This window comes from Sciurus carolinensis, chromosome 3, assembly GCF_902686445.1.
Source record: "Sciurus carolinensis chromosome 3, mSciCar1.2, whole genome shotgun sequence".
Lineage (NCBI taxonomy): Eukaryota > Metazoa > Chordata > Mammalia > Rodentia > Sciuridae > Sciurus > Sciurus carolinensis.
In genome coordinates this window covers 26,723,033-26,736,441 of record NC_062215.1, presented here as the reverse complement: position 1 = coordinate 26,736,441, position 13,409 = coordinate 26,723,033, and the positions used below count along the sequence as shown (strand labels likewise).

Here is a 13,409-nt window from a genome sequence, read left to right as displayed (position 1 = left end):
TTTGCTAAAGTGTTGAGGCAAGGGAATGAATGTACTCAGAGCCTAGCAACCATCTATGTATTCGTACTGTGAATTATCTGAGAAAGAAAGTTTTAATGAAAATGTAACACTTAAAATTTGTGCTCATATAACCTGATTTTAAAAAAAAAAAAAAAACAACTTCTGGTTCCTCTGGTTTGATTTTATCATTGCTTTGAAACTTTGTTATAGGCTGGGAATGTGGCTTAATGATAAGAGCACTTGCCTGGCATGAGTGCGAGGCCTTGAATTCTATCCCCAGCACTGCAAAAAATCCACGAACAAAAAAACCCATCATTGCATATTCATTAATTTAGTCAACAGTTACTGAATGTTGAGATTTCATTCCCTTATCATTTGATTTTTTATTCTTGAATTAGAAGGTAATTTAGGTTATTATTAAATTAGGAGATAATTTCCTGATGTTTGTGTTAAGGGTTAGATTAGTCATTACTCTTCTATATTGAAATATAATTGGCATATGATGGGATCCAACACATTAGTATATACAACTCAGGTTTTTAATATATTCACAAAGTTGTACAATCACCACCATTAATTTGGGAACATTTTCCTCACCCCAAAAGTAAATTCCATGCCTGTTAGCACTCTCCACATTCCCTGCTTCCCCTACTCCTGGACAACCACTAGTCTACTTTTGATCTCTGTGGACTTGTCTAACCCAGATATTTTATATAGAATCTTACAATAGATCGTCTTTTGTGACCAGCTTCTTTCACTTAGCATAAAGTTCATTCATTTTGTATTATGTATTGGTACTTCATTCCTTTTTAGGACTGAATTATATATATTTGTGATCTCTCACTGCTTGTCACCTTATTGGTACCAGGGGTTGAACCCAGGGATGGTTAACCACTGAGTCATATTCCAGCCCTTTTTAATATATTTTTTAAATTTTGAGACAGGGTTCTACTAAGTTGCTTAGGGCCTTGCTAAGTTGCTGAAGTTGGCTTTGAACTTGGAATCCTCCTTCCTCTGTCTCTGTAGTCCCTGGAATTATAGGTGTGTACCACCACGCCTAGCCCTTACTACTTTCAATTAATTGCCTGTATATCCTGCTGATCTTACAGCTAGAAATAACCAAACCACTAATTTAGCTGTGTGAAAACCTAAGTTTTACAGAGTTAAATTTAATGGACAACTACTTGGGGACATATTCTTTGGGTTTCCCCTTCGTATCCTCACTTATTTAGTGCCTTGTTCATAAATGGGGAAGTAGATAAACTAATGCTTAAACTATCTCTGTAAAACTGTGTGGTTGCCTATTCATAATAAAATATATTATTAGTCTTCTTGTTTTGATTTGTAGATTAGTTATCAGTGATACATTTAAGTATAACTACAAAACGATAAACCTTCTGTTTAATGGGACAGAAAAATAAATTAGTAAAGGATCTTTCTCTCCTTTTTTTTTTTTTTTTTTTTTTTTTTTTTTTGCTGTACTGGGGATGAAACTCAGGGCTTGCCTACCAGCTGAGCTATCTCCCCAGCCCAGTAAAGGATCTTAAGTAAAAAGGTGAGGTCAGTAGTTTATAATTTACTCTTGTATTGGATTGGAGAGGAAGATAAAAGTGGATGATACTTATGCTAGACCAGCTGATTAGATTTAAATCTAATTTAGTTATTTTAACCAGGAGATTTGTATGTTTTATTTAAGATGATGCAGAATTCAATATTTTGCTGTTACTGACTAGTGAAACAGGCAAAATATATTTGTATAAAAAAAACAAAAACAGAGCTTGGCTTTTTAAAGTGTAGTTATGATTTATTTTGCATTGAAACAGTGAAAACGTGGACATCATCTGTTATACAGGTTTTCAGTGTGCATAATACTAGTTGAAAATATCTTAAAATATAGTTTTTTTGGATTAAGAATCTTAACTTTTGTGCTTAGAAATGGTGAGGGTTGCCAGGCGTGGTGGCCCACACCTGTAATCTCAGTGGCTTCTGAGCCTGAGGCAGGAGGATCAAGAGTTCAAAGCCAGCCTCAGCAATGGCGAGGTGCTAAGCAACTCAGTGAGACCCTGTCTCTAAATAAAATATAAAATAGGGCTGGGAGTGTGGCTCAGTGATCGAGTGCTGCTGAGTTCAATCAAAAAAAGAAATGATGAGTGTTTAAGGCTTGTAATTTCAAGACTTTTGGCTCATATGAAAATTACAGGAATAGGCTATGGTAATTTATACTATGGAATATTATTCAGTGCTAAAAAGAAATGATCTATCAAATCATGAAAAGACATGGAGTAATCTCAAATGCTTATTGCTAAGTGAAAGAAGCCAATCTGAAAAGTCTACCATATGACTTCAATTATATACCATGTAGAAAGGGCAAAACTACAGAGGCAGTAAAAAAATCAGTGATTTCTGAGGATTGGTGGTAGGTGGGAAAAGATGAATAGGTAGAGCACAGAGAATTATTAAAGGTAAGGAACCCTCTTTGTATGTTCGTATGATACTTTAAAACTGGGTATATGTTGCTATACATTTTTCAAAACCCATAAGATGTATAACACTAAGAGTAAAACCTAATTAAATGATGTACTTTGGGTCATGATGTGTCAGTGTAGGTTCATTGATTGTAACAAATGTACCACTCTCATTTGGGATGTTGTTGTCCTTGTGTGGGGCAAGGGGTGGGTAAATGGGAGTTATCTGTCTTTTTGCTCAATTTTGCTGTGAACTAAAACTGTTCCAAAAATAAAGTCTGTTTAAAAATAACAGATAGGGGACAAGTTGGGTATAACCCCCTGTAGCTTGCATGTGCTAAATGACCTTTTTTGTGTGTGATAAATCCTTGCTAAGAAATATTAATAGATCATTTATGAGATTACTAAGTATAGAATTTTTTTTCTTCAAGAGGCTTAGAGAATGGGTTGATACTTCATCAAATGTTATTTTGGGGGCAAAAGTAAGAAAATGATGCCAAGTGGGAATAAATTAAGTAGAAAGTAAATCTAATGGGTTAGAAAGCAGTGAATGGAGGCTGAAGGCATTATAGATAGGGATAATACAGAATGCTTAAAGAGAATAAATTGATTAATAGAACTTCAAGGAATTTTTGTAGATAAATTAAACCAATCTAAACAATGGTTATAGTCATTCAAATAGATATTGGAAATCCAAAAATTAGTGATATATTGAGACTTTTATTTCTTCCCCATAGTCTTGCTAAGTCACACATTACAACAAAGCTATGCAGACCATTGATTAGTAAGCCAGTATAAAATCAGGATCTGTTTCTGTACGCTATAGGCCCTGACAAAGTCACTTAACAAATGCTTTGTATAAAAGCTTCTCTGAGGCTTACTTAATAGTATTTAGTCGATATATTAGTAAGCTAAAGCTGTCATATCAAATTACCATAAACTGAGTAGCTGAAGTAGCAGAAGTTTATTTCTCGAAATTGAGGTTGGAAGTCTAAGATCAAACTACAAGCAGGTTTGGATTTTTCTGAGGCCCTTCACCTTTGAATTGCAGGTAGCAGTCTTCTTTCTGTGTCCCAACATGACTTTTTTCTTTCTATGTGGAGAAATATTTCTGGTATCTCTTCCTCTTAAAAGGACATCAGTCCTATTGGATAAATGCCCCACCATCATGACCTCATTTAACTTGCAATTACATCCTTTAGGCCTTTACTCTCAAACACAATCACATTGGGAGTTAGGGCTTCCTCCCATGAAATTAGGGGATGGAGGCAATTGCAATCCATAACACTTAGGTCATGACATTAAAGTTCTGTATGGGGTTAGGGAGAAGGGTGGTGTGAGTAACTTGACAGGAGTCTTGTAGACCATTGTAAGAATGCCCCTTCTCCATTTTAAATGTGACAGGAAGTCCTTAAAAAGTAGTCACTCTCCAATTCCACTCACACTATTTTGAGAATGTACTGAAAGACTAAGCTGAGATACTAGCCAGTATACAATTGCAGTAATCCAATTAAGAAATCATATCTTGGACCATGATGGAAGTGTCAGAGGTGGTGAAAAGGGGGTCAGATTCTAGATTAATTTTGAAAGTAGAGTGGATGGTATTTGCTGATATATTGAGTGTGTGATATGAGAGTAAGAAAAGAGCATATGAATGACTAGGAAGATTTTTGTCAAAATAAGAGTGTGGGAAAGAGCTATTGTTTTGTGGACATTTCAGTGGTTTTGTATTTTGTGTTTTTAATTTTCTACAATATATATTCAACACCCTTCTGTTCAGTTCTTGACACCATCCCATGTTAGTACATACAGATATACTGCATTCCTTTTGAGAGCATCTTTAATTATTGTAGTTCATTTGAAAAACACATTTGTGCCATGCACTCTTGAATGTCCTTTACAAATATTAATTCAATATAAATTCTCATACGCTGTTATTACCCAAGGAAACTGAGACCCAGGGAGGTTAATTTACTTGTGGTCACGTGGCAAATAAGTAGGAAAGCCACTGCATGATATTGTATGACTCATAATTTTCTTGATGAACCTTCTAATGACAAATTTAGGGGTAGTTCCAGTTTGGAGGTCATAATAAAATATGTTACATAAGGTCTTCATTTTCATATCTTTGGGCATTGGTGTAAGTATCTGTAGGATAAATAAGAATAGTAACATATTATCAAAGGATATACATATTGCTTGTAGAAATTACCAACATGACCTTCAACAGAGTAATTCTAGTTTATCTTTCTTTATCCATCTTTGTTTCCTTTTATAATTTCTCTAATTTGGTAACACTATTGCTGTCTCCCTGTGAATTTGAAATAAAAACAATACAACTTGGTCTTATTTGTTTTTGTGGTACTGTGGATTGAATCCAAGGGCATTTTACCATCAAGTCACATAACCAGTCTTTTTTATTTGTTAATTGGGACAGGGTCTTGCTAAATGCTGAGGAACTTGGAATCCTCCTGCCTCAGGCTTCTGTGTCACTGGGTTTACAAGCACATGCCTCTACTCCTGGGTGCACAACATGTTTGTGAAGGTTCCAGCCAGTCTGTTTAAATTCTGTGCTACATGTTGAACTCATTGCATAACGAGTAATGAACCTAATGAATATTCAAGCCAAGGAAAACACCTGTGTGAATGGATACACATTATGTTTGAAGTGGGGAAGGGTGGGGCTTTATATACATAAATTCATCATTGGGAGACTAACTCCTCCCCAAAGGTAACTACTATTCTGATTTCTAACACTTCAGTTTTGTGTGTCTTTGAATGCTATATTCATTGGTTTCTGCTTTGGTCCCTCAACATCTTGCTTGTGATATTCACCCATGATATGTATGGAACAATAATTTGTTCATTTTTCATGTATTCCAGTACATGAATATCCATTCTGCTGTTCATGGATAGTTAGGTTGTTTCCAGGTTTGGATGATTATGGATAGTGCTTCTTTGAACATTGTTTCAAATGCTTTTTGTTGGATGAGTATGTGTACTTCCTAGCAGTGAAACTATTTTGTCATAGAATTGGCAAACATTCTACTTTTTAAGCCTTGCAAAAAATTTTCAAGTTGGGTGTACCAATTAATACTCCCCACTGTAGTATATGAAAGTTGCCCTTGTCCTACATCTTTACCAGCACTTGGTATATTTATTTTAGCCAATTTGATGAGTAGCAATGTTTGCTTTTAATGTATTAATCTGTTTTTCTTTACTGTAACCAAATATCCAAAGAAGACTAACCATAAAGAAAAGAGGTTTATAGTTCTGGAAGTTCAGAGTCCAAGATTGGGTAGTGTGGGAGAGGAGAATTGGTTTGACCTTTGGTGAAGGCCTAGTGATAGATGGTGTCACAGTGGCAGGAGTGTGTTTCAGAGGAAGACATTGTATCTCAAAACAAGAAGCCAGAGAGAAATTCAGGGGTCAGGTCCTTTAGTATAACAACTTGCTCTCATGAATACTTAGGGGTCCTAGGAGAGCTGCCTTAATCTCCTCCAAGGGCAGCCACCCCAGTGACCCAAAGGCCTTTCACTAGTCACCTGGGAACAAAGCCTCCAAACAGGAACCCTTGGGGGACAAATCATATCCAAACTGTAGCAGTGTGCTTGTCCCTCATGTTTAATAAAATTGAGTTTGTTTTTGCTTGACAGTTCAATGTATAATTGGGTTATTGCCAATTGTTCTTATTGCCTTAGGAACAGGGGGATTTTTTGTTTGAAGCTTTTGCCCTTCCTTCTGTGAAATCTTAGACTCCAGTATTTAAAACAGATTAAAAGGAGTGTTTGTTGAGATTCTCCATAGCATGGTAATAAAGAACACAGATTCTGGACAATACCCCTATTTTTTTTTTTTTTTTTTTTTTTTTTTTTTTGTGGTGCTGGGGATCGAACCCAGGGCCTTGTGCTTGCAAGGCAAGCACTCTACTGACTGAGCTATCTCCCCAGCCCACGACAATACCCCTATTATAAATAGGAGTCAACTTTGTCACTATTTGCCTCAGTTTCCTAAGTTTCAGTGAATATAATGATGATATTTTCATCATAAGGTTAATGTCAAACTTGAATAAGTTAGTTTATATACAGTTAGGATATAATAAACAGTTTATAATGTTAGCTACTATAAGTAGAGATAATAATGATGATATAAATATATTTATGAGTTTGTAACAAGTTAGCTGACAAGAATAATGAGGCTTTGCTAATGAATACACATTTGAAATTGAAGTTTATGGATGATAGTTGAATTTCATTTTAGCCTCAGTATCCAAGTTTTTGTATTGGTTGTACATTATCAAGAAAATATTGATTCACAAAGATGAGTATCTCCCACAGCTCCTTAGGCATTGTGACCTCTTTCAATTGGCAATCTTCCTTCTGCCTCACCAGCAGCATGGTTCTTTGTTCCTCTGTGGTATTAGTGTCTAGAACACTCTCATTACCATCTGTCTTGAGTACTGTAATTTCTTTGTGGTCTCACTTTGACTCCACCTTTTCTCTGAGTCATTCTTCTTTTCTAGCAGTCATTCTTTCCTGATGTCCTACTCTGACATTCTTTATCTCAGGCTCTAAAACTTTCTTTTTTGTTTTAATATCATAAGTTTTATTCTGTGCTATTCCACATCAGTGCCACTCACAAAATCTATCAGCAGAGGGAGCTAAATAAAAGAAGATGAGTCCCTGAAATTGAGCAGAGTTCTTAGAATGACACTTTCACGATAGTGCTGAAAAGGAGCTTGAATAGGACTAGGAAACGTTAGGAATCAATGATTTGGGCCCCAATTGCTAACTAAAACTTCCTTAAGAAGAGTTTTGTTTTTAAAAGACGTAATTCTATAATTTGGGGTAGGGGGGACTATTTAAAAACTGGGTATGGCGGCACACACCTATCATTCCAGCAACTCAGAATCCTGAGGAGGGAGGATGGTAAGTTTGAGGCCAGCCTTGACAACTTAGACCCTATCTCAAAATAAAAACTAAAAAGGACTGTAGGTCAAGGGTAAAGAGCCCTTGGGTTCCATCCCCAGTACGAAACAAACAAAAAAAATCTATTTAGAAGGATGACCTAATAAACATACATATTAGAGAACCAATCTGATGTTTAGTTCTTTTTTCCCCCCCGATTCTCCATCTCTGAAAGTTTTATTTATTAAAGATGATGAAATGAGGTTGCTGCTTTGTACAGAATTTCATATGAAGCACTGAGTCTTAAAGTTGCTAAGGATTGTGGTTAATCCATTCCACATTTTAAAGGCAGACATTTTCAAGTAAATTTCTTGTATTTGGTTTTGATTAAGTGTATGTATCTTGATTTCAGTTAGCAGACTTGAAGAAAGAGAAGCAGAACTGAAGAAGGAATATAATGCATTACATCAAAGACACACTGAGGTGGGTTTCTGGGCTCTTCTTACCATGCTTATATTGAGACAAAGAAACAGACCTTAGAAAGCATGCTTTAATTTTTCTTGGAAAATCAGAATAATTTGGCGGGGGCGGGGTTATTTCTAGAAAACATTAAATGTCATGTGGCATTTACCAAACTTCTGCTTTTCTTCTTTTAAATTTGGAATTAACTTTTCAAGTAGTAAATTAGTATGCCACAGAACAAGTTAGTTATTTAAGGCAGTTCCAATACTTATTTCCTTGGCTGGCTAAGCAAAAACTTATGTGCATGTAGTAGAGAGTATGTGATACTGAGAAGAGAAAATCAATTTGTTACCAGTTTGAAAATGATACATTGGTAAATTTTTGGTAAGAAGCTCCCTTGCTTAATCCAGTATAAGGTACTTTTGTTACATTAAATTCACAATAACCTAAACATTAAAATATGTTAAGTTAAAATGATTCTAAAACAGGTTTTCTGCATGAGTTTTCAGTATTTTAAATAAACAGTTCCAGTACATAATCTCTCCAGAGCTAATTAGAAAATGTACTTGAAGGTTTTAAAATATTATTTTTATCATTCTCTTGTCAACCTTTTATACATTGCATTTTTTTTTTTGTTTTTATCTCAATGTGAAAATTGTTTTTGTGTAAAATGGTCAGTCTAGGATTCACATACCTAAATAAATAGAATTTTCATAGTCTGTATGGTATTTGTTACACTAAAAAAAATTATTCTTTTTCCTCATTGAATCCTGTCTGTTCCATGTTTCAGATAATTCTAGTCTCTAACTTTGTTTACTGATGCTAGAGTTTGAACCCAGGGCCTTGAACTTAGTAATAAGTACCCGCTCTATCCCTGAGCTACAGTTCCAGCCCTGACTCCAGCCTTTAGCTCCCAATTTTCTTTCATTAGTTTGTGTGATTTCTTATCCTATTTCTAATAGAGACCTACATTGTTTTTTTTAAGGAACATAAAATCCTACTGCACTCAGTTTCATTTGCTTTGAAATACTGTAGGTGATACTTTTTTGGAAGTGTTAGAATTTCTTCCTGTTAGACCTGAAAGGTGAAGTTTTATTTTCTTAGTTTTATAGCCACACCCAAAATGTGAAATGTCACAGAATTGATACCCATTGGTTGAGGGAAAAAATTGTCTACAAAGGACTGGAAACCATACATAAAGCTCTGGGAAGACGGGAGCAGGTTACACAGGAAGAAAAAAATACCCACACTTTAATAATATGATATTGGTAGATATTAAGGTTGTTTTTAAAAACATTGGTTGTTAAAAGCCTGTTGTTGATTCTTTATGCCATTCATTTCAGTGCCTGATCATTGTCCTGTGCATAGTATTGTAGTGCTTATCAGTGTTAATAATCACAACTATATTTGGAAGAACATATTTAAATGTCATAGAAAATTGATAATGCCCCCCCCCCCTTTTTTTTAAACTGGAGATTGAACCCAGGGGTTACTTTGCCACTGGGCTACATCCCCCACCTTTTTTTTTACTTTGAGCCAGGGTCTCATTAAACTGCTGAGGGTCTCACTGAGTTACCTAGGCTGACCTCAAATTTGTGATCCTCCTCCCTTAGTCTCCTAAATTGCTGGGATTACAGGCGCACACTACCACACCTGGCAAATAATGCTTTTAAAAATAATAATTGAGGATTATTAAATTATGATGTATTTGAAGTATGGATAAAGTATGCATTCTTGAAGGGTCAACTGTCAAGTGCAATTTCCTACATATTTAATAAAAGTGAAGATAGGGGCTGGGGAGGTAGCTCAGTCGGTAGAGTGCTTGCCTTGTAAGCACAAGGCCCTGGGTTCGATCCCCAGCACACACCCCACCCCCCCAAAAAAAAAAAAAAAAAGGAAAGATATATTACTGAGAAAAAAGTGACATTGTCTTCAAATGAAAAGATGCAATAATTTTTCAATTGCATGCCTTCAGGGAAGGACAGTTCAGGAATTAAAAACAATTTCAGGAAAATCTTAATTACCAAATCAGAGTTGCACCTGTCCCATAACCAAGGCAACTTTTCCATGCTGCCTGATAACTCTTTTCTTTCTTTGTTCATGCAACACAGATACAGCTGCTTTGAAATTTGGGTCTGTTTTACTCTAGCCTACAAGTTTCTGTGTTTATACATCTATTCTAGAGATGTCCTTCAATTAGCAATTATAAATAGCTCTCCAACTTTTTAAAGAACTAGGTGCCCTTTCAAGGTAAACTCTGAAAATCTTCAGGGAAAGGGAGTCTGGAGGGTTTAACTGTGACCTTTTCACTGTTGCTTCTAAAGAAGGTAACATTTTACAGGCACAAAAGTGTTTAAATAGTACTTTTACCAAACGCATTGTTTGCTGCTTAACGGAAACCTACTATTGCTCTTTTTGTAATGTGAATAACTGCTCTTCAATCAAATCAAATTTTCATGCAAATTATTAAATTTACTTAAAAGAAGACAGGCTTTATGGAGAGCATAAAAGGAAAAATAAGGGTTACTGTGAAGCAGTTGGGCCACATGTATAGTCATCCTAAGCTAATGACCACAAATGTACACCCCATGCAGTCCTGCAAGAGTCTAGAATCAGGGGATATTTAAATGGAGAGAGAGAGAGAGAGAGAGAGAGAGAGAGAGAAAGAAAGAAAGAAACTGTGCTACACCCCAACTCTTTAAAAAAAAAATTTTTTTTTTAATTGTGAGTTGCCCAGGCTGGCTTCCAACTTGCATTCCTCCTGCCTCAATCTCCCAAGTTGCTTGTATTACAGGGATGTACCATCATGCCTGGCATCTTATTTCTTTTGACCAAACTATCATTCATCTCCATTTTATAGATTAAAGTTTTTTTAGAAAGAGACTTAAGTGATTTGTCAAAAATCTCATGCTAATTAGTAACTGGATTTGAAGACAGGTCTGATTCTGTTGTCTGAACTTTCAATAATAGGCTAAACACATCAGACATTTTTCTGTGCCTCTTTAAGACATCTCAACAATGCTTAAGAGATTTTTTAGACTGCATATGGAAATATTTAAGACTATTATGTTTAAAGGGATCCATGCCACTGGTTTACCAACCTTCATTGCTTTGCTTTTTGGTTGTAGCTAATGCTGAATCAACTTCTGCTGTGAAGATATCCTGGGGAAAGGGAGTTGGGAAACATCCCAAACCAGGACTTTCCAGTATACTTTGTTGATAACTCCAACTGTTAGTTCCTGGATTGACTCAGAAATGTATATGGTTTAATTTGGATATCTGAGAAAACTGAGATGCAGTTGAGATCAGGAGGGATGAGGCTAATGGACCCAACAGTAGAGTATCTAAAGCAGGCCCTGTTTTACTTTTTTATGTCTCTTTTCTATCTGGTAGCACAGGTTTTGCCCTCCTTCTCACTTTTTAAATTTAAAATTTAAATTTTTATGTACAGTTTATTTTTTTCTACTCTTTTTGGGCATTTATAGAATATAATGCATAGTATTTTATTTTAGATGTCAGGAAATGCTTTAGGGTGTGGGGTTTCCTTGTGGGTGTGAGGGAAAAAGGACAATGGGCTCATTGCCTGCCTTGAGAATTAACTAAAAGGGCAGATACGGCATGAGTTCTGTAATGCTTAACTGCTCAGATGACTTGCGTCAAACAGACCTGAGATCTGTCCTTAAAGCTAATGACAGAAAACAATTAATTACTATCAACTTGGGCAAGTTGTTTTAATCCATAGTTGGAGTTTATAGAATTGTGGTATTGTGAGGATTAAATGAAAAATAGCTGTAAATGTACTGGTTGACATGTAGTTGATGCTTAATAAACAATAGCTACCATTTTGTTGTTATTCTTTCTTATTAAGTTCTAATTTATTTAGTTGTTAATTTCATTATTTGGACCATTTTGCAATGTCAGACTATCATATCTGCAATTACTTGTTCAGTTGTGGCTTAGAATTCAGCATTTTCTAAAATCTAAATCTTTGTTTAAGTATTTAAGGCAATAGAATCAATCTAGAATGAGCTATTTTGGGGAGAATTTTTTTTCCTGAAAATTCTTTCTGATTAAAGAACAGCTCATTATTTCTGACTTACTAATAAAAACAATAGCTGCTTTTCTGCAAAATTGTTCTTAAAATGGAAGTAAAGAGAAAATTTGTAAGTTTAAAATTAAAATTATTTAAATTTAAGATAAAAAAGTTTTCATATACCATATCCATGTGATTCTATGTCTTTTTTTTTTTTTTTTTGGACTAGTCTTAATTGAGGAACATTCTGATTCATTCTTTTATTACATTTGCTTTAATAGAATTACATGTTTTATTTCATGTATCAGTTCATCTTCTTATTTGATAATAATTAGCATCTTAAACAGATTTTGAAAGTTTTGTACCTGCAACATAGAATTTTCACAATAAAAATAAATGATTGAAGTTTCTTGCCATTTTTCATGTCTTAATTCCAGATTTAGTATCCTGAAAGTGGGAGTATAGATTATCAAGAATCAAATAGATTATTAGAATTTCTTAACAGTTTATGTACTTAACTTGCTGTTTTGTAGTTGGTTTTGCAGTCTTGGGGATTGAACCTAGGGCTTGGCCCCTACTGGACAAACATTCTGCCATTGAGCTACATCACCAGCCCCCAGTTTATGTACTTCATATTCTTGAAGTTTTCACTTCCATATTCAGCTTTTCTGTCATCTGGGTCCTTACCTAAGACTTATGGTATTCTGATTTTTCATTTGTAACTATTATCATAGATAATTATATTAAGTAATGAGGCCAGTAAATTAGCAAACAAATGGGGAAATACTTTAGCTTTTTTTTTTTCAACTAAGTGTACAGAAACCAGAAATAAATATTTTTATATTAAATTGCTTCACTAAGTAGAAAATGATTTTTATGTTGTTAATTACTTTTAACATGGAAAAGATCAACATACACGTTTCACAGGTTTTTGTTTTGTTTCCCATTTTAGTGAATAGGTTTCTTAAATGCCATCTATTTTTAATTAGCAGTATCTTATCATCTCCTCCCAGTGTCTATATATTAATTCATATTACATCAATATTATTTCACTTAATATCATCACTTATTATTTAAAAATATCTTTTCCTATTAAGCAAGATATTGGCTATTTTTATGGACACTAGCATCTTATATATAGTCATTAGCATATTCCTTTACCATGAAAAAATTTCATTCCTTAATTTTTTTTTTTTAACATGGAATTGGGTAACCTGATAAATAAGAAAACTATGCAAAAAATGTTTTCCTTGTTATAATACTATGCTTCTTATTTCCAGGTATTAGTCTTAAATTTTGTGATTTTTTTTCTTTCTGTCTTCGAATAGATGATCCATAATTATATGGAACACTTAGAAAGAACAAAACTTCATCAGCTCTCAGGGAGTGATCCACTAGAGTCTGCAGCTCATAGTAGAATTAGGTAAGCTTTGTTATACATTCTGCCTTGAGAAAAAACAAAATAAATAATCTGATTATTTCTGTGTTTTTGTGTTCTCTAATCCTGGAACAATAGTTAGGCTGATTCTAAAAGCTCTCCAC

At 34.6% G+C, this 13,409-nt stretch overlaps 1 protein-coding gene and 1 non-coding gene across 9 annotated transcripts in view; both read left to right on the top strand.

Annotated features, from left to right (window-relative positions):
• The window catches only part of Spag9 (sperm associated antigen 9), a 130,239-nt gene that overhangs the window by 35,713 nt on the left and 81,117 nt on the right, over positions 1-13,409 (top strand). For all 8 annotated transcript variants that reach the window (XM_047542891.1, XM_047542892.1, XM_047542889.1 and 5 more), the window contains exons 3-4: positions 7,785-7,855; positions 13,196-13,290. In XM_047542891.1, coding sequence (XP_047398847.1) covers positions 7,785-7,855; positions 13,196-13,290 — 166 coding nt within the window. The remainder of the gene's footprint in view (positions 1-7,784; positions 7,856-13,195; positions 13,291-13,409) is intronic.
• Positions 9,630-9,713, top strand: Trnat-ugu (transfer RNA threonine (anticodon UGU)). Its single transcript has one exon. It is a non-coding gene; the product is annotated as a tRNA-Thr (tRNA).